The sequence below is a fragment of the Tupaia chinensis genome, unplaced genomic scaffold (assembly GCF_000334495.1).
Source record: "Tupaia chinensis unplaced genomic scaffold, TupChi_1.0 Scaffold143574_1, whole genome shotgun sequence".
NCBI lineage: Eukaryota > Metazoa > Chordata > Mammalia > Scandentia > Tupaiidae > Tupaia > Tupaia belangeri.
In genome coordinates, this window is record NW_006203419.1 from 1,126,580 (window position 1) to 1,146,756 (window position 20,177).

Below are 20,177 nucleotides of genomic sequence, written 5' to 3' on the forward strand. Positions count from 1 at the left end.
GCAGGTGGGCAGCGCCCAGCCCAGGGCTTGAGGCGGGGATCGGCCTGGGCTGCAGTGAGGATTCTGGCCCCGTGAAGTGGGGGGTGGCTACCTGCAGAACGGTAGGGAGCAGGTATTTGGGAGAGAAGGAGCCCCAAGTTCAAAGCCCCGGAGGTGAGAAAGTGGTGAGAAAGTGTTTGTGCCTGGTGGGTGGGAAGTGGTGTTTGTTGAAGGGATCCCTCCCCAGCCCGCCTTCCATAGGAATTTGTATTTTGCTTACAGGTGATAAGGTCATTGGAAGATTAAGTATACTAGGCAGGGATTGGCCAGACCTAAAAGCACAGAGACCAGTTAGGAGTAATCCCGTGAGAATGGAGGAGGCTCCAATTAAAGTAATGGAGGGGAAAGTCAGGCTCAAGATAGAGGACCCTGAACGCCCAGAGATTGTTTCCACCCAGCAGGACACAAGATTGTCACAGCTGGTGCATGGGGTTCCCGGCTGGCCGATGATTGTCTAAGAAAGAGGAATGTGGAAAGCCACCTGATATAATGCCACAGGAGGACAGTGGGACACTCAGAGAGGACCCTGGGCTCCAGGCAGCCTTCCCCAGGGAGGGCCAGAACCTCTCCTTCAGCTGGGCTAGAGGCCAGCAGGCTGTGCCAGCCCCCAGACATGCTGGGGGCTCCCACTCAACGGGCCCACTCTTCCCTTCCATGTAGGAGGAGGCAAAAAACTTCATCACCCGAGAGAACCTGGAGGCACGGGTGGAAGAAGCACTGGACTCCCCCCCAAAGAACTACAACTGGGCCATCACCCGAGAGGGGCTGGTGGTCAGGCCACAGCACAGAAGCCCCTAGGGGTCCCACTGGACAGTGCTGCCTCAGGGACCGTGTGTGTATGGGGGAAGGGCTGGGCCCAATGTGGAATGAAGCCGTTGGTGTTTCTTGTGAGGAGGGCTCGGCCTTTCTAGTTAGGCCTCTGCACTCACCGTTTGCTCAGAAACTCCAAACACAGTGCCCTGCTCTGCCCCTGTGCACGGTTTCAGCACAGCACCAGTGTCTGGAGTGGTTTCCATCTCAGAGGATTAGACTGGGTCGCAGACCCCTTGGACAGCCAGCATCTCTCGAGCATCATCGAGGACAGTGATTGGCAAGTTATAATCCATGGGCTAAATGTAAATGTGGCCCACTACCTGTTTTTGTAAATAAAGTTTTATTGGAACATCGCCATGTGCACTGGTTGACTGCTTGACCAATGGCAGAGATTAGTTGTTGCAGCAGACACCGTATGCCTTCCATAGTGTAAAACATTCATTATATGATTACAGAGGGGATTTGCTATCCCTTATCTGGGGCTTTAAGATTGTACCCTGGAGCAATCAACAGGGCCACTTCCACTGGATCCTGGGTTTTACTTGCCAGGGTCTAGCGTGTCTAAGATTGAGAAGACAAAGTGAAGACCCCACTTTTTCCATGGCCCTCCCATGGCCTTAGCAGCCCACGTCCTATGTGTACCTGCCAGCCTCGGTAGACTATCCACCAGATTGGTCTGGCAGGGGAGGCCAAGTTGGCCAAAGTTGTATGAAAAGCTCAGTGTGGCTTGGTAAGCACTTGCACAGACCCTAGGGTACTGGGAACATTTGCGATTGACGTTCCCAAGGTTGAGTGAGCGAGCACGTGACTCCGTGGCCCCTGTGTCCATGAGGCCATCAGGCAGCATCTGAAATGGTGAGATGTTTCTCAGCCAGACCTGCTGCCCCTTCATTGCTATTCACACGCACTCCTGCTACCACCAGGGATGGACAGAGTGGAAGCCTAGCTTCTTTCCACAACTCCTTCTTGTCGGGGACACCTCCATACCCCTAAGAAATGAAAATCTTTTAAGGAGTATGGGCAACTCATGCTCCAGGTGAGGAAGCAGGTGTGGAGGTGGCAGGAGTGCTGACTTGGCAGCCTGCCCCCAGCAGACACTGCATCCTGAGAGCCATGGCCTCCCTCAGTCTGACAACAGCTCTGACCCTGACACTGATCAGAGGACAGTAGAGTCCCTGTTCTCAGGTGCTCAGTGCAGCTTCTGGGGCTGAGAACGCACTTGTGAACCATGGTTTGGCCATGTTATCCGCAACCTCAGGCTTTGTCATGGGCCTCTGGTCCCCTGCAGTGAAAGTCTTTGGTGAGCTTTCACATAGGACACTGGCTTGTATTGAGAAGTCCAGTTTTGTGGGGTTTCTAGGTTTTTGCCACGCGGTGCATGCACTCTCCATAGAGCGAAAATGAGGAATCATTCCTTAGGAGGGATTGTTACAATCTCTTCTCCATTCTCTCAGGATTGCAGGCACCCATACACATGCTCATGGCGTGATCTTCAAGCTGCCACATTTGGAACTCCAATCATAGTTGGCTGTGTGGGAGTCCAGTGTCTTAACCACCACAGCACCTGCTGGCCCCAAGCTTCAGTGTTTTTATTTTCCACCCACAGCCTCCTGCTGGTATAGACATGAATAGGCAGTTTACTGGTACCTTCAGGGTTAGCTCAAGCCCAGCTTGTAAGGGATCAGAGTGCTGCTTGGTGCACAGCACCATTCACCCTGGGATGCAGAGCTGTGCGGTGTGCCATGGTAGGATACCTAGTCCCCCACAGAACCCTGGGTAGTTAAGGCTGGCCCCATAGTCCAGTGGCCTGGTGCTATGCGGGGGGCTCTGGATCCCACATGGCCAACTGCAGTTTAAATCCAAGCCCTGGAGATTTGAAAAATGCCAGGTACATGTGTGTACATGTCCAAAATTCTGATGGGATGGAGAAATGAAGGAAACTGGATTGTGGCATGACATACCCCACTGAGGGGTGCTTGTGCTTGCTCTTGCCCTCTCTCCCTCTGGTGAAGCGCAGATACCCTCTGGTAATTTAAAAGAAGAACCCGGATAGTTAACCTGATGGGTGTGGCCTTGCTCAAAAACACCAACTTCAGATTCTTGCCTCGAGTTCCAATAGGGTTTGCATCTTTGCAACAATGTGAGCTCTGGAGGGTTGCAAGGACTGAGTTGCCAGACTCTAGGGTGCAGCCTGGACCACCTAGAGAGTCTCTTGAGCAAGAGCCCACCCATGAGTGGTAGATTTGGGGACTGCCCCATAAGTGCATTGGGAGCAGAACACCCAAATGTGAGTGTTTTTTTTTTTTTTTAAGAGGTTTTTGCTATAGGGTGTGTGCGCTCGCCAGACAGAGACAGTGAGACAGAAAGTGAGACATCACCCCCAGGGGGGATGGCCACGCCGCAGTCCCTTCTCCTCCGTTCTCCTCTCAGGGTCTTGGGCACACACACACATGCGCCTGGCGTGAGTTTTAAGCCACTGGGCCCAGGACGCAAACCGCGGTCGACTACGTGGGAGTCCAGCGACATAGCCATTACGCTAACTGCTGGTCCCCCAAATGTGAGTGTTTTCACCAACATTTGAGGAGGCCCAGCATGCTTTGTGCACAGTGGGGTAGGAGGGTGGATCATGGTGAGCCGTTTCCCACTGTGGAGGGAAGGCATCCTCACCCCAGGGGATTTTGCTGAGTGAGCAGTTTTTCCTCAAGGATTTCTCTCCCATAGATATTTCACCAAGACATTCAGGAGTCTTCCTTTTCCATTTTTCCAGGGTGAGCAGCATGGCGTCAGTGAGGTGGACCACCATGGTGTCCAGGGATAGGTGTGCAAGGTGCGTGAGTTTTAAGCCACTGGGCCCAGGACGCAAACCGCGGTCGACTACGTGGGAGTCCAGCGACATAGCCATTACGCTAACTGCTGGTCCCCCAAATGTGAGTGTTTTCACCAACATTTGAGGAGGCCCAGCATGCTTTGTGCACAGTGGGGTAGGAGGGTGGATCATGGTGAGCCGTTTCCCACTGTGGAGGGAAGGCATCCTCACCCCAGGGGATTTTGCTGAGTGAGCAGTTTTTCCTCAAGGATTTCTCTCCCATAGATATTTCACCAAGACATTCAGGAGTCTTCCTTTTCCATTTTTCCAGGGTGAGCAGCATGGCGTCAGTGAGGTGGACCACCATGGTGTCCAGGGATAGGTGTGCAAGGTCTTGAGGATTAGGTTGTGCCAAACGAGAGGTGTCCATCTCTTGGGTTGAGTGGTGAATAGGAAGTGGATAGAAAGAGAAGGCTGTGTCTGCCGGACTAGTGGATGCCCGCTGCCTCATTGCCTGTGCCGGCAAGGAGACGCCATCAGGACCTGCTGGAACCTCACGGCATTCCCTGTACCTTTCCAGGATAGTCCACGTTTTCTGAATGGAACACAGTCATGAGTATCCAATATTCCCTGGAATCTTTAGGAGCATCCTCCCCCCACCTCCATCCCCCGAACTTGCCCTGTGATCATTTCCCTGACCTTACAAGCACAGAGTTGGAACAATCTCCTATAGCCTGAAAAATGTCCTTCAGTTCAGCTGCAGTAGTGTGTTGGTCATTGCAGCTGCTCAACGGGCTGAGGCCATGTGGGATTCTCAGGTTCAATTCCCAGCCCACCCTACAAGCCAGGTGTGGTACTATTTGGGAGGCTGAGGCAGAGGATCCACATGGTGAAACCAGGCCAGCCACGTGGTGCAGCAGTAAGACGAAGCACTGTGGTGCTGAACCCACGTGGAAAGGGTCCAGGTTTGTGTCCCAAAGTCTCCCTACAGACACTGGGCATGTATGCCCATGACAGCATGACTCTCTCTCTCTCTCTCTCTCTCAGAAGAAATAAGTAACCTTAAAAATGGGCGAGTGGATGGGACTGGCAGTTGGCATAATGGCTATGTCACTGGACTCCTAGTAGTCGACCACAGTTTGAGTCCCAGACCCCAGTGGCTTAAACTCACGCCAGGTGTGTGTGCGTGCGTGCCCAGGATCCCGAGAGGAGAATGGAGGAGAAGGGATTGTGGTGTGCCCATCTCCCCTGGGGGGTGATTTCGTGCTTTCTGTCTCTCTGTCTCTCCCTGTCTTTCTGGTGAGTGCACGCGCCCTATAGCAAAAACCTCTCAAAAATAAAAAAAGGGCAAGTGGGGCCATCAGGTGGCGTGGTAGTTAAGGCGCTGGACTCCCACATGGCCAACCACAGTTTGGGTCCTGGACTTGGCAGCTTTCTCTCTCCCTCTTTCTGTATCTCTATCTGGTAAGCACACATGCCCTACAGCAAATTTTAAAATAATAATAATAAAATTAAATACATACTTCTTAAAAAAAAAAAAAAAACGTGGTTCAGCTGCTCACTGGTAACCTGCAGGAGTGTCGATGGGCTCTACAGGCTGTCGGGGGGGGGGCTATCTCCTCTACAGGCTGTCGGGTGGGGGTCTATGTCCCTGAAGCTATAATTACATCTGCCTGGGACCAAGAAAATGAATCCATTTTTTAAAAAATTATTTTATTCATTTATTTACTTATTATTATTTTTTCACATGTGTTGCCAGAGAAAGACAGAGAGAGACAGAGAGGGAGCAAGCTGCCAAGTTCGAGACTTGAATTGTGGTCAGCCATGTGGGAATTCCAGCGCCTTAACCACCATGCCACCTGCTGGCCCAAAATGAATCCATTTTTGAAGTTTGTATTATGTGAAGATGTGGGAGTGGAGTTTACCTGGGAGGAGTGGCAGAACCTGGATGATGCTTAGAGGACCCACTATGGGTATGTGATCTTGGAGACCCACAGCAGCCTGTTCCTGGCAGAACGCTGCATTGCCGGACCTGCTTGGTCCTCGAGTTCAGCACAGAGCAGAGCCCTGGACACTGGAACTCCTCAACCACAGCCTCCCAGGTGGTATCTGATTACCCTGTGAGACTCCTGTTCCATCTGCCAGAATCCTTCCGTCCCTGGTGTTTCTTAGTCGTTTTCCATCTGCTGCCCTCCTACACTGCTCCTGGGCCATTGATTTTCACTCCCCGTATAGTGTTTGGAGTTAAGCCCAATCTCTCTTCCCCATTGCAAAACACAATTGCAGTGGACCCTAAATTTATCACTTCTTGCCATGCTTTAAAAAAAAAAAAAAGTAGGCCCACTGGTGGGGTGGTAGTTAGGATGACTGGATCCCATATGACCAACTGTTCAGGCCCTAGACCTGGCTGCTTGAGAAACATATTGGGCACGTGTGCGTGCTCAGAATCCTAGGCCTGGTAGGGATAGAGGAGAAAGGATTATTATGTGGCCCTTCCCCCATAGGAGTGCTTTCTCACTCCCCTCCCCCTGCCCATCTCTCTAGCAAGCACACATACCATGGACGAAAAAAAATTAAATAATATTTTTTTAAAAAAATAAGCTTAAGGGCCTAGCGCGGCCGGGGCTCTCCACCCCGTGCGCGCCGCCGAGCCTGCGCGTGGCCCCCAAGCCTGCGGCAAACCGAAGCCGAAATTAAGGATTGAGAACATGCAACTAGAAAGAAACTTTAGCTGTATTAAACCAATGGAGAAACATATCGTATAGGAGGATTTTCTCTACCTGTGGACAGTGAGAAGATGATGGTTACCAGCCCTGCATTACCTCAGGGAAGAACAAGAACTACTCTACCATTCTTAAGGAAGCCAGATACCCGAGGATAGCTCACTCTGCAGATCCCCACACCATTCCCGCTGATCACTGATCGCAGGATGGCTGCTGTGCCACATCAGCTGATGATCATCTCTGCTTACCAGAACCGCTTTCATGAAACTGTGTCCCATGGAGACTCACCTACAGTTGCGGAACTGCACGAGACCCACCCTTGATCCAGCCCTGAATGGAACCTATGTTCCCTACTGTTAAAAAGTTTATGAGCTGATAATTGAAACTGTGGCCCCTCTCCCTTTACTTGCATGTATCACATTTTCGATAACTTTTCTGGAAGACAACTGTATATAGCAGAGATGGTGTGATCGGAGAGTGGGAAGGGGCAGAGGGTCAAACATAGGATAAAAAACATATATATGTATACACATGTAGGAAAGTAGAAATGGAATATTATTGATGATAACATGCTTGATTAAGCCACTATGCAACATGTATGACAAGATCTTTAACTGAATATTCATGCTGGGAAAATTCATTTAGCAAGCTGCAATAATATGTAGTTATTGATTGTGTAAAAAAATAATAAAAAATGAAAAAAAAAAGAACACTTTGCCTAAAAGAAAGGACTGACTAGTGTCAACATGTTTACAATCGTTGGTGAAATCGTAGTTTTTCATTAATTTGTATCTGTACGTCATTGTTGTAAATATTACCTGTATTTTTGGTACAAGTGAATTTGCAATGTTTTGTGAATAAACTGAATAAAGTTTTTGTTTAAAAAAAAAAAAAAAAAAGCTTAAAAGGAAATTTTTAAACAAAAGCTGTTTGCTATTCAGCCTCCCAAGAAGTTGAGGCAAATGACTAAAATTAACTGATAGGGCCAGCCCTGTGGTCTAGAGGTTAAGGGATCTGTATCCCACATGGCAAAACACAGTTCAAACCCTGGCCCCAGTGGCTTAAAAAACACACCAGGCATGTGTGTTCCCCCCAAATACCAAAAATCCTGAGAAGGGATTGAAGAATAGTCACACCCCCATGGGGGCGGGGCTGCTTTCTCCCCTTCTCTTTCTGTCTCTCTGACAAGCACACAGTCCCTTTGGTTATGCACGTGGGTATTTATATTGACCAAGAAAGGTTTCATATAAAGCATCTCCAAATTAACATTTACTAAAAGGTAACATGAATATATATTTTTAAAAATTATTTATTTTGGGGCCAGCAGGTGGCTTGGTGGTTAAGGGTGCTGGACTCCCATATGCCCAACCACAGTTCAGGTCCTGGACCTGGCAGCTTGCTTTCTCACTTTCTCTCACTGGCCAAATTAAAAAATAATAACTTTTTAAAAATTATTATTAAATTATTTTTATAGGGACCTATAAAAATTAATTAGCAATAAAAACTAAACAGGAATGTTTGCCATACAGGGAACAACAGACCAAGGGAGTTTGTGTGCATGCATTGGCTCAGGAGAGGTCAATGTGCACAAAGCCAGGTGGGGGGCACACCTGTCAGGGGCCACTGCTGGGGTCAAGCCCTCGTCCTGCTCGGCCACGGAATGCCAAAGAGCTAATCTGGATGAGAAAATGTAATGCATGTGAGCCTGACCAGCTTCTCAATGCAGGAGAAGTGACTCAGGGTCAGTGACTTGGGGGTCACATGGGCTCTGAGAACTGTGTGTCCCCATCGACCTCCGCTCCCTCCTCCAGGGAGTCAGCGAGTGGGCAAGAGAGTCTGGGACTGTCTCACCCCCTCACCCAGGCAGAGGGAGTGGACCGGGAGGAACTCTGTTAAAAGGTCTGGTCGCTCACACACCGGGTCCAGGTCTCCAGCTCTGCAGGCTGGGCTTCCCAGGGAGCAGGCTGAGACAGAGGGCCCTGGGACCCACCCTGGGGGTGTGGAGACAGGAGTGACAGAGAGCAGAATATGGACGTCAGCTGTCCTCAGGGAGCTCTGGAGCCACAGTGGCCCTGCAGATTGGTCCTGCCTTTGGGCCAAGATGGGCCAGTCATTGAATGGGGGCACCTAGGAGGCTGTGGCCCTGAGCACCCTCTACAGCTGTGGCAGTCCCTGGAGGGATGGCCAGAGGAAGGCAGCCTGCTGACCATACTCCTAGCAGTGGGTGTAAGACCTTTCTTGTTTTGTTTCCTACTTCTTTTTTCTTTTGTAGATTATGTATTCATTTCTTCCAAAAAGCAAGAGAGACAGAGAGAGAGAGAGCACTCCTCGAAGGTGTTGACACGCAGTCCACCCCAGTCACAGGCACCCTGCATGACCAGTGCACTCAGGGAGGTCTCCAGATGGGGGCCTGGAATCTTCCCTGGAGAGCCAGCCTCACAGATCACCGTGTTTTACCTTGTGCCCCCAGCTGCCCAGCGAATCCTCTCTATGGGGAATCTGGGCACAATATCTTCTTTGTTCACAACATTAATATTAACCAACACCCCTCCTCCCAGACACAAAAAAAAATTTAATTTAAATACTACTAATTATTATTTATTTGCTATAAGGCACATGTGCTCACCAGACAGAGGCAGAGAGAGAGAGAAAGAGATAGTGAGAAAGGAAGCCCCCAGGTCCGGGAATCAAACCATGGTTGACCATGCCGTAGTCCAATGCCTTAAATACCATAACACTTATTGGCCACCAGTCTTTCCTTTTTCAAGTTTTTAACTATTTTCATTTTGAAACATATTTAAAATTTTTTAAAAGAGTCTCAAACAGTTCTTAGTTGCATAAAATAAAAGATGTAAGATTGCAATCAGTAGATGGCAGAACGGTTACGTCGCTGGACTCCATGTAGTTGACCGCAGTTCGAGTCCCGGACCTGAAAACTTAAAACTCATGCTGGGCACACATGCATGTATACCCAAGATCCCGTAGAGGAGAGGGGAAGAGAAGGAATTGTGGTGTGGCCATCCTCCCTGGAGGGTGATTTCTCGCTTTCTTTCTCTCTGTCTCTCTTTGTCTTTCTGTCAAGCACATGTGCCCTAAAGCAAAAATCTCTCTTAAAACAAACAAAAAATATATAGGCTTACTAAAGAAATAAAATATATAAGCAAACTTCAAAGAGTTTGTGGAAAAGGAATTAAAATATGAGTTTATTTAGGTGCAAGAAAATTTGGAAATGCATCCATAGTTTTTTCCTAATGCACATCACCATGAACGTTCTTAAGAAACTGTATTTATATTCAGGTTTCTAAATATTAAAGCACATTCTGATGTCATAAATGTGCTGCTTTATTAAACCAGTAGGTAGCAACATCTAGCCAGAGACCCAATAACTGCCATAATTTCAAAATAATGATGAGTCTAAAGAATATTTATAGACCTTTGTATTGACTCTAACAGGACAGGGGGTGACCTGTCATTTCAATCTGTGACAAAGCCACTGGCACTGTGGTTCCTTGCCTATGTCATACTTAAAGGAGAGGCTGAATTCATTTCAGTCAGAATTTAAGACGTGATCATTTCCCTTTCAATTCCAGCTCAGGGCAGTGGGTGCTGCTGTGTGTTGGGGTGGGAAGGTTTTCACACCTGGGCTCAGGAATATGAGACCTTCCTAACAGAGGGGGACAGGCACATGTGAGTGGCAGGCCACGAGAGTGGACAGGGAGGCCAGCCTGAGACTATTGCTGCCTGGAGGAGCCCCCTTCCCCAGATGTACCAGGAGTCCAGAGAAATAGTTCTTGGTTGGGTGGTTCCTGCTCCCACATCTTCCTGTCCCATCCTAGTGACCCAGGGAATCCCAGCCTGCCCCCTTCCCCACAGCACCCGGTACAGGCTCGGTCCATTAACAGAGGCTGTAATCTTGACCCTGAGGGGGGAGGTACAGTGCTACAGCCTGACCTGCTGGACGGTCGGGCCCTCACCAGTCTTGGCGCCACCTGTCCGGTTGGGACTCAGTCTTGGCAGCCTCCAGGCATAAAAAAGGCCAGCCCGGGTGACTGCCCCAGTTGCCTCCACTGATCCCAGCACGTCACCACTGTGGCTGGCTGGGAGCTGGTCTACTGCCTATCCCTTCTCCTGGCTCTTACCTCTGCCCTCTACATCCGGGACTTCCCCCCCCCTCCCCCCGTGAAAAGAGGATGGAGAGGACCAGGCACACCGGGTCCTGCTACCCGACACCTCTGGGAACCCAAGGATTTCAGGGGATTGGACTCTCTGTCTTTGACCACTGTCTAGGCCTAGTCGGTGTCCCAGCGTCTGCAGCCCCCACGATCTGGCCCTGAGACCTCCAGGATGCTCTCCCTCCCCTCACCCCACCCATCCCCGCAGTGCCTCCCCTGCGGATCCAGGAAAGGAGGATACTGTTTCGGGCAGAGAGTCTGCTGCAGTCAGAACTGCGTGATCGTCTCGGACAGTGAGCCACCTGCCAAAGCCCTGCGAGCCCCAGAAAAAGCTGTGTGGGGACCCGGGCTTCTGCGCATCCTCCAGCTTGTGCTGTCACATTGGTGAGCTGGGGGCGGCCGGCGCCGATGGGGGTGGGGGGAGCGGACAACGGCCGGGCGCTGCCTGACCCGCGCCTCTCTTTGCGGATGGCTGCCAGGGAAACTGTGCCTGTTGACCCTGAGTCTGCAGGACTGCGGACGCCCCCAGAACGAGTCTCTTGCTCCCCCTAGGCCACCCATAGAGAGAAGGAAAATGGAATAAAGCTGATTGACCCTTCCTCAATTCGACTCGTGTATGAATTTCCGAAGTGGGAGGGAGGGCGTTGGGATCTGGGTGTGGCGCTGAGTTAGTCGGGGGTCTGGTTTCCAGTTTCCAGCACAGAACTAGAGACCTAGCCTGATGGAGCCCTGCCCCGCCAGGTGCCCAGGGGGCTGAGCGGTAGCTGTTCTCGCTGCCGACATGGTGTAAGGAGTGGGGGAGGAGGGGAACACCAGGGTGGGCTTCAAGGTCATGGAAACACTTTCAGCTCCCTCCCCAACAGGATCAGGCAGTCTGGGCTTCAGAGAAACTTTCCGAAGTTCAGAACCAGACAGAGATGAAATGCGGGCTCTGCGAGGCCACCCACAGGAGGCGGTTCTCCGTGGGCATCTGGAGACACCCCCCCCCAGTGTGTGCCAGAAGCACCCGCCCAGATGTGGGCCTGCTGGAGCTGGGGTGAACTGCAGTGTCAATACCTTGATGGGGGTGCCTCTCCCTCTCAAGAGATAAATAGATAATCTGTAAAAATAAGACAAGAAGTGAATGAAGTAACCTTAATATACTAAGAAAGTGGCGAAAAGTTACTTGAGCATTTCCCACTGTCTACAGAACTGCTCTCAGACCCCCAATAACAGACATGGGGACCCCACAAGAATCTTGGGGCCCTGAAAAACAGAACTGCAAGAGGCAAGCAGTGGCCTCTCGCTTTACACCGAGCAGCTGCAATGTCCCAGTCCCTGAGAGGCACGTGTGGGTGCATGGAAAAGGGGGCTTCTTCAGGGAGCTGGGGACCTGGAAAGACAGGGAACTGATGCTCCAAGACTATCTCCAAAGTCACAGACCAGGACAGGGGATTCCACAGGGAAGGAAAATAAGGAAGGTGGGAAAGCTGGGGGCTCCCTCCAGGAGGGTCACAGCCACGAGGAGCCTGATCGGTCCCAGAGCTGCTGTGCACACGGTCACTTTGCCCTCAAGCTCAGCATTATTGGAAACTCTATTTTCTTAGACTAGTTTGCTCTCTAGCTGGACTCACCAGGACTGCTTGGACTGGGCCTGAATTCAGCAACCCTGCTCGCAGGCAGAAAACAGCCAGTTCTGGGGGTCCTGTGGGAAGACAGGTCATAGCCATGAAATGATCATAAAACACAAAGACATAAACAAACAGCATTTTTCCAATTACATTTGAAACATACTAGGCATATGTGCATGCATGCCCAAAACCCCAAGAGGAGAATGGAAGCAAAGAGATTGCTGCGTGACCATACCCTGGGGATGATTTCTTGCTTTCTTTCTCCCTGTCTCTCCAGCGAATGCATGCACTCTTTAGCAAAAATCTCCCTTAAATAAATAAATAATTTTGTTTTCTTGTTCCCTCTTAGAAAAACTAACTATTCGGACATGCCCAGAGGAGCACTCATCCCTATTTTATCTCATGAAATGCTACCCGGTTCTAGAATTGCCAATAAAAGCCAGTTAGATCTGTAAACTAAACTTGTTTGAGATGTAAGGTTTGTTGATCCTTGTCTGTTGTCATGATACAGCGCGTGCACATGAATGAGCAGAGAGAAGCACACTCCACAAGGCCTGCCCACATGGTGATCCCTTTCCTCCAGTCTTCCAGCTCACCAGGATCCTGTGTGCAAACACGCACATCCAGCATGCTGGGAAAAAAAATTTTTTTTGACAGACAGGTGTGATGGCTGGAAAATATATTTTAAAAAATGCAGGAGTGGGAAACATAAATGGAGGCAGAGATCAGTCAAGTGACCCTGTGTTCTCCGCCTCTCCTTGCAGCCACATCTACAATGTAGTTTTGCGATTCTTCCTATCCAGAGAAGTCTCTTTCCCCATATCTTTACAGCACTCTGTCATCAATGGAATACGGCAGAACTGATGACTGACAACCCAAACTGAACCTAGACTTTGAGAAGTCTCGCACACGTCTGCTTGGTGCTTGGCTCCTTTGCCTTACCACAAGGACAAGCTCAGCTTAGCCTACCCCACTGGGGGATGAGAGACCAGCTGGAGCAGAACAAGACTCAGCTGAGCCATCAGCTAATCACAGGTGCATTTGAGATGCCTGGGTGAGTTCAGTTAAGATCAGCCAAACCCAGATGGCTTCGGAAGAATCATGTAGACAACCCAGACACTTATGGGAAGTTGTAATTGGTTGGTTTAAGCTACCACGTCAGGGGTGGTATGTGGTACCCAGCATTATTGTGACGATAGACACATGATGGGCCTGGTGGACAGCTAGCCTTCTTGGCCAGAGGGGAGGTCATTGGATTCCCTTTGAACTTCCTCAATGACTATGTTTTTCTTCATTTGAGAATTATGTTAATAGATTTCCCAGAAATGAGCCATCTTTCCATTTGTTAGTAAATCTATTTGCTCATGATGTACTCGAATTTAGTCTGCTGCATTTGATTAATTGATACTTTTTGGTAGGGCCTGCTCCCTGGCACCATAGAAGTGCTCTGGTAAAGAGAAGCTGGATCCCACAGGGCAACTGTGGTTAGAATCCCTGGCCCAGTCGGCCTGAAATCACCAGGCATGCATGGAAGTGCCCATGTTCCAGCCAGCTGGAGAACTGGAGGAAGGGGATTGTGATGTAAGCAGATCTTATGGAGGGTACTCCTCCCTCTCTCTTTCTCGCTTTCTCACTGTCACTCTCACATATGGGTTCACATGCTCTATCATGAAAAAAATGAAGTATTCTTTTTGGATGTTTGAATCTGTAATTATAAATTAGCATGGTATATGCCTTTTTTTCCTGGGCTATAATTTTATGTCAATTAAGACTGAGTTGACTGATAAGTGACTGAGAACCAAGCAGCTTGTAACGTCAGTGAATAGTCTGTTCAGACACCCAACGGGCCCTAGAGCAGCACTCCAGGATGGGTACACCATTCCATGGTTCTTTTTTTTTTTTGGAGAGATTTTCACTGTAGGGCGCATGTGCTCGCCAGACAGACAGAGAGAGACATAGAGACAGAAAGCGAGAAATCACCCCCCAGGGGGGATGGTCACACCACAATCCCTTCTCCTCCATTCTCCTCTCGGGATCTTGGGCACGCACGCACACATGCCCGGAGTGAGTTTTAAGCCACCGGGTCCGGGACATGAACCGCGGTCGACTACGTGGGAGTCCAGTGACATAGCCATTACGTCAACTGCTGGTTCCCCACCATTCCATGGTTCTTCACAGCCCATCTCAGTCAGCTTCCCGATTCTGCCGTCCTTAATTTTGGGTTGTTGGAAAAGTCATGACCCATTTTTGCAAAGAAAACTATGTCATGACTTTTCCGATGACCTAATATACACTTTTCACCCTCTAGTCGTAGGAGGACTACTGCTTCTTTCACATCATGATTATGATCCAGGCAAGAGAAAGTCCGAAGGGGCCAACCATTTCTCCTTCATATTCCTATAGACTTGGCAGCTGACCACAGAGTGACTGCTAACTGACCCCCCTCCCACCCCTGAAAATAGCTTTAAAACTGGACAAAATAAATAAGGCAGCTGTTTTTCAGGCATAACCGAAGGAAACTCACTAGGTTAACTCCAAGATCGCCCAGAACTCTGCCTGGAGACAATTTCTTGCGCATAGTGTGGCAGATGGACTCTGAGCAGGCCAGGGTTGTTCACTGTGGCAGAGGCAGGACTACTGCTACAAGTCCTCGGGGAAGTCCTGCCAAATCGATGAAAAGAAATCTTGGAAACATCTCTGAGAGAGATGGAGAGTGTCTCCACAACTGCCCACTCACCACTTCTACCAGATGTCCATCTGATGTCCATCTGAATCTATCAACGAATGGAGAAAGAACCATGAGAGGCTCGACAGACTTGCCGTTATTGGTCTGGAGCAATCGGAATTTGAATCCCTTTTCCTCTTACTACTTGAGTGTCTTTGGGAACATTTCTTAATCTCTCTGTGCCTCAGTTTCTTCAAAATTAAAATAAAGAAATAATTCTTATCTCCCTGTAAGATTATTGTGGCAATGAAATGAGAGATTCATGTAGAGCTATGATTGGTTCCTGGGACATAGTTAGTGCTCAGTACATTTTAGATACTGATGTTATTTATTGATGTATTTATTTTTGGCCAGAGACCATGTGCACTCTTCATGAGAGACAAAGACAGAGACAGAGAGACAGAAAGCGAGAAATCACCCCCCAGGGGGGATGGCCATGCCGCAATTCCTTCTCCTCCATTCTCCTCTCAGGATCTTAGGCACTCATGCACACATGCCCAGTGTGAGTTTAAGCCATTGGGTTTGGGACTCGAACCATGGTCGACTAAATGGGAGTCCAGCAACAGCCATTACGCTAACTGCTGGTCCCCCACGTGACCTGTTTTAAAAAGAGCCAGGTCTCCGTCTCCCTCTCACACTTTGTCCAAAAAATAAATAAATAAGATCCAGCATGGAGCTGCAGGAGCTGCATGCCCGTAGTCCCAGCTGGGAGGCTGAGGCAGGACGGCCTGACCTAATATACACTTTTCACCCTCTAGTCGTAGGAGGACTACTGCTTCTTTCACATCATGATTATGATCCAGGCAAGAGAAAGTCCGAAGGGGCCAACCATTTCTCCTTCATATTCCTATAGACTTGGCAGCTGACCACAGAGTGACTGCTAACTGACCACCCTCCCACCCCTGAAAATAGCTTTAAAACTGGACAAAATAAATAAGGCAGCTGTTTTTCAGGCATAACCGAAGGAAACTCACTAGGTTAACTCCAAGATCGCCCAGAACTCTGCCTGGAGACAATTTCTTGCGCATAGTGTGGCAGATGGACTCTGAGCAGGCCAGGGTTGTTCACTGTGGCAGAGGCAGGACTACTGCTACAAGTCCTCGGGGAAGTCCTGCCAAATCGATGAAAAGAAATCTTGGAAACATCTCTGAGAGAGATGGAGAGTGTCTCCACAACTGCCCACTCACCACTTCTACCAGATGTCCATCTGATGTCCATCTGAATCTATCAACGAATGGAGAAAGAACCATGAGAGGCTCGACAGACTTGCCGTTATTGGTCTGGAGCAATCGGAATTTGAATCCCTTTTCCTCTTACTACTTGAGTGTCTTTGGGAACATTTCTTAATCTCTCTGTGCCTCAGTTTCTTCAAAATTAAAATAAAGAAATAATTCTTATCTCCCTGTAAGATTATTGTGGCAATGAAATGAGAGATTCATGTAGAGCTATGATTGGTTCCTGGGACATAGTTAGTGCTCAGTACATTTTAGATACTGATGTTATTTATTGATGTATTTATTTTTGGCCAGAGACCATGTGCACTCTTCATGAGAGACAAAGACAGAGACAGAGAGACAGAAAGCGAGAAATCACCCCCCAGGGGGGATGGCCATGCCGCAATTCCTTCTCCTCCATTCTCCTCTCAGGATCTTAGGCACTCATGCACACATGCCCAGTGTGAGTTTAAGCCATTGGGTTTGGGACTCGAACCATGGTCGACTAAATGGGAGTCCAGCAACAGCCATTACGCTAACTGCTGGTCCCCCACGTGACCTGTTTTAAAAAGAGCCAGGTCTCCGTCTCCCTCTCACACTTTGTCCAAAAAATAAATAAATAAGATCCAGCATGGAGCTGCAGGAGCTGCATGCCCGTAGTCCCAGCTGGGAGGCTGAGGCAGGACGGCCATGTGATGACACTGTGTAAACACTAAAAAGGAATGATCGCCATAAAGGGGACACTGGGCCATGGGAATTTGTGTGCATGCATTAGCTCAGAGGAGGTCAGTGTGCACAAGGCTGGGTGGGGCACCTGTCTGGGTCATTGTTGGGGTCAAGCCCTCGGCTTGCTCAGCCACAGAATGCCAATGAGCTAATCTGGGCAGGAAACGGCCAGCTACTGTAATGAGGTGAGCCCAACCAGCTCCTCAGTGCAGGAAAGATTATGCTAATTCTTATGAGACAGTGTGTTGGAGTCACATGGACTCTGAGGCCTCCTCCAGGGGGTCAGTGACTGGGCAGGAGAGTCTGGGGCTGTCCCACGCCCTTTCCTGGGCAGAGAGAGTGCACAGGGAGGAACTGTCCTGCCAGGTCTGGTCTCTCACACACCAGATCTAGGTCTCCAGCTCTGCAGGCTGGGCTTCCCAGGGAGCAGGTCGAGACAAAGGGCCCTGGGACCCACCCTGAGGGTGTGGAGACAGGAACGGACAGAGAGAGTAGAGCGTGGACCTCAGCTGTCCCCAGGGAGCAGGCTGAAACAGAGGGACCTGGGACCCACCCTGGGGGTGTAGAAACAGGAGTGGACAGAGAGAGCAGAGTGTGGACCTCAGCTGTCCCTAGGGAGCTCTGGATCCACAGTATTCCTGCAAATTGGTCCTGCCTTTGGGTCAAGATGGGCCAGTCAGTGAATGGGGGAACCCGGGAGGCTGTGGCTCTGAGCGCTGTCTACGGCTGAGGCAGGCCCTGTAGAGGTGGCCAGAGGAAGGCAGCCTGCTGACCGCTCTCCCAGCAGTGGGTTGCAAGTTCTTTTTTTTGTAATTTATTTATTCATTTCTCCCAAAAGCAAGAGACAGAGAGAGAAAAGAGCACTTTCAGCAAGGTGCTGACATGCAGTCCACCCCAGCCTCCACTAACCCCAGGTTCAGGCACCGTGCATGTCCAGTGCACTCAGGGAGGTCTCTGGACGGGAACCTGGACCTTCCCTGGTGAGCCGGCCTCACAGAGCATTGCTCTGCCCTGTGCCCCCAGCTGCACAGTGAGGCCTTTCTATGGAGGACCTGGGCAAGGCCTCTCCCTCCTTGTTCACAGCGTTAATATTGACCAACACCTGTCCACCCAGACAGTCTGTCTTGGTTTGAGTTTTTAATTACTTTAATATGAGACACATAAAAAAATGCTGAGAAAATGTCCAAAACCAGTTTTTAATGGCATAAACCAAAAGATGTAGGATTATAAAATAAACTTTATATCCAAATATTTGTGGAAAAGGAATGAATATAGGATTTCATTTTGGTCCAGTATAATATTGAAATATATGCACAGTTTTTAAAATAATACACATTTCCACAAACTTTCTTAAGATACTTCATTTTTATATTCAGACTTTAAAACATTAAAATGCATTTCAATGTTGTTGTAACTGTATTTATTTAACGATTAGAGAGCAAATTCTATAGGACCAGCAGGTGGCATAGTAGTTAAGGACTGACTCCCACAATGGCTGAACACAGCTTGAGTCCTGGACTTGGGGCTTGAAAATCATGTTGAGTGTGTTATTCAGGTGTGCCCAAAATCTTGGGTGGGAAATGGAGGCGAACTGGGACCAGCAGATGGCATAATGATTATATCACCAGATACCTACAGGACTGATCATGGTTCAAGTCCTAGACTGGGCGACTTCAAACTCACACTGGGTGCGTGTGTGCGCATGCCCAGAATCCTGAGAGGAGAATGGACGAGAAGGGATTGCAGTGTGGCTCCCTCACCTCGCAGGAGTGTGTGATTTCTTGCTTTCTGTATCTCTGGCAAGTGCATGCATCCTATAGCAAAATTCTCTCTAAAAAGAAAAAAGAAAGGGGAACCAGCAGTTAGCGTAATGGCTATGTCGCTGGACTCCCACGTAGTCGACCGCGGTTCGCATCCCAGACCCGGTGGCTTAAAACTCACGCCGGGCGCATGTGCGTGCGTGCCCAAGATCCCGAGAGGAGAACGGAGGAGAAGGGGTTGCGGCGTGACCATCCCCCCAGGGGGTGATTTCTCGCTTTCTGTCTCTATGTCTCTCTCTGTCTGGCGAGCGCACGCTCCCTATAGTGAAAACCTCTCAAAAAAAAAAAAAAAGAAAGAAAGAAGAAAGAGGAGGAGAATAAATCACTGCATACCCCCCCACACACACACACAGGGTGATTTTTAAATTTTCCTCTCTATCTCTCTCCAGTGAGCACATGTACCCTTTTACAAAATCAAAACCAAAAAAAGATAGCAAGGTCTAGCGTAAGTCTAATTAATGCTATGATTTTGAAGTAATTATGAGCCTAAACTATACACACACACACACACACACACACACATATGTGTATATATGTATGTAAATACACACACCTAAGTTTTTGCCATTGGGCATGTGCGCTCAACAGAGAGACAGAGATAGAGAGAAAGAAAGCAAGAAATCACCCCAAGGGGAGATGGCTACTCCTCAATCCCTTCTCCTCCATTCTCCTCTTGGGATTTTGGTCACGCATGCACATGCTTCAGTGTGATTTTCAAGCCACTGGGTCTGGGACTCAAACTATGGTTGGCCACATGGGAGCCCAGCCCCTTAACCCCACCTGCTTGCCCCACCGTGTAAACTGTATTTAGAGACATTTGCCATACCTGTAATGGGGTAGGAGGTTACCTGCACTGTGATCTGTGACAAAGTCCCTGGTATTGTGGTCCCTTGCCTACCTCATACTTGAAGGAGAGGCTGAGTTTATTTCAGTTAGAAGTTAAGAAAAGATGTGATCTTTTCGAGTTCCAGCTCAGGGAAGTAGGTGCTGCTGATAGGGGTTGGAAAGCTTTTTGGAAATGTGGGCTGAGAAAGAGGAGACCTTCACAACAGAGGGGACTAGCACATGTGAGGGTCAGGCTAAGAGGGCAGACTGGGTGGCGGGAGAGGCCCTAGTGTCCTTCCCCCAACCCCAGATGTAGTGGGACTGCAGAGAAATAGCTCTTGATTGGACTGCTCCTGCTCCCACATCTCCGTGCCTTGCCTAGTGACCCACCCAGCCCAGCCTGCTCCCTTCCCCACAGCACCGTCTGTGCCAAGTCCATTACCCAGGCGATGACCTTGACCCTGGCCCAGGCCATGCAAATGAGGGGGCGCACAGTGCGCCCAAGGGCTGACCTGCAGCGACCTGCTGTGACCAGGCATGCAGCCGCCCTCTTAGACAGGGCTCGGCCAGGGCAGCGTCCAGGCATACAAAGGCTGGCCAGGGAGACTGCCGCAGTCGCCAAGCCAGATCCAGCGCGTCAGCACCATGGCCAGCTCCAGCCTCGCCTGCTGCCTGCTGGGGCCCCTCGCGCCGACCCCATGCTG

General features: G+C 49.6%; 1 protein-coding gene and 1 long non-coding RNA gene across 2 annotated transcripts in view; both read left to right on the top strand.

The window, feature by feature from the left end:
• MRPS26 (mitochondrial ribosomal protein S26) overlaps window positions 1-1,207 on the top strand; it is a gene marked incomplete at its 5' end in the record, with an annotated part of 2,635 nt that extends 1,428 nt beyond the window's left edge. Inside the window, one exon of the mRNA XM_027766468.1 lies at window positions 700-1,207. Within this exon, the coding sequence (XP_027622269.1) occupies window positions 700-837 (138 nt within the window). The remainder of the gene's footprint in view (window positions 1-699) is intronic.
• A 9,559-nt stretch (window positions 1,208-10,766) lies between these two features.
• LOC102501506 (uncharacterized) lies at window positions 10,767-14,597 on the top strand. Its single transcript, XR_336787.1, has 3 exons — window positions 10,767-10,937; window positions 12,995-13,217; window positions 14,472-14,597. It is a non-coding gene; the product is annotated as an uncharacterized LOC102501506 (long non-coding RNA).
• Window positions 14,598-20,177: the final 5,580 nt, after the last annotated feature.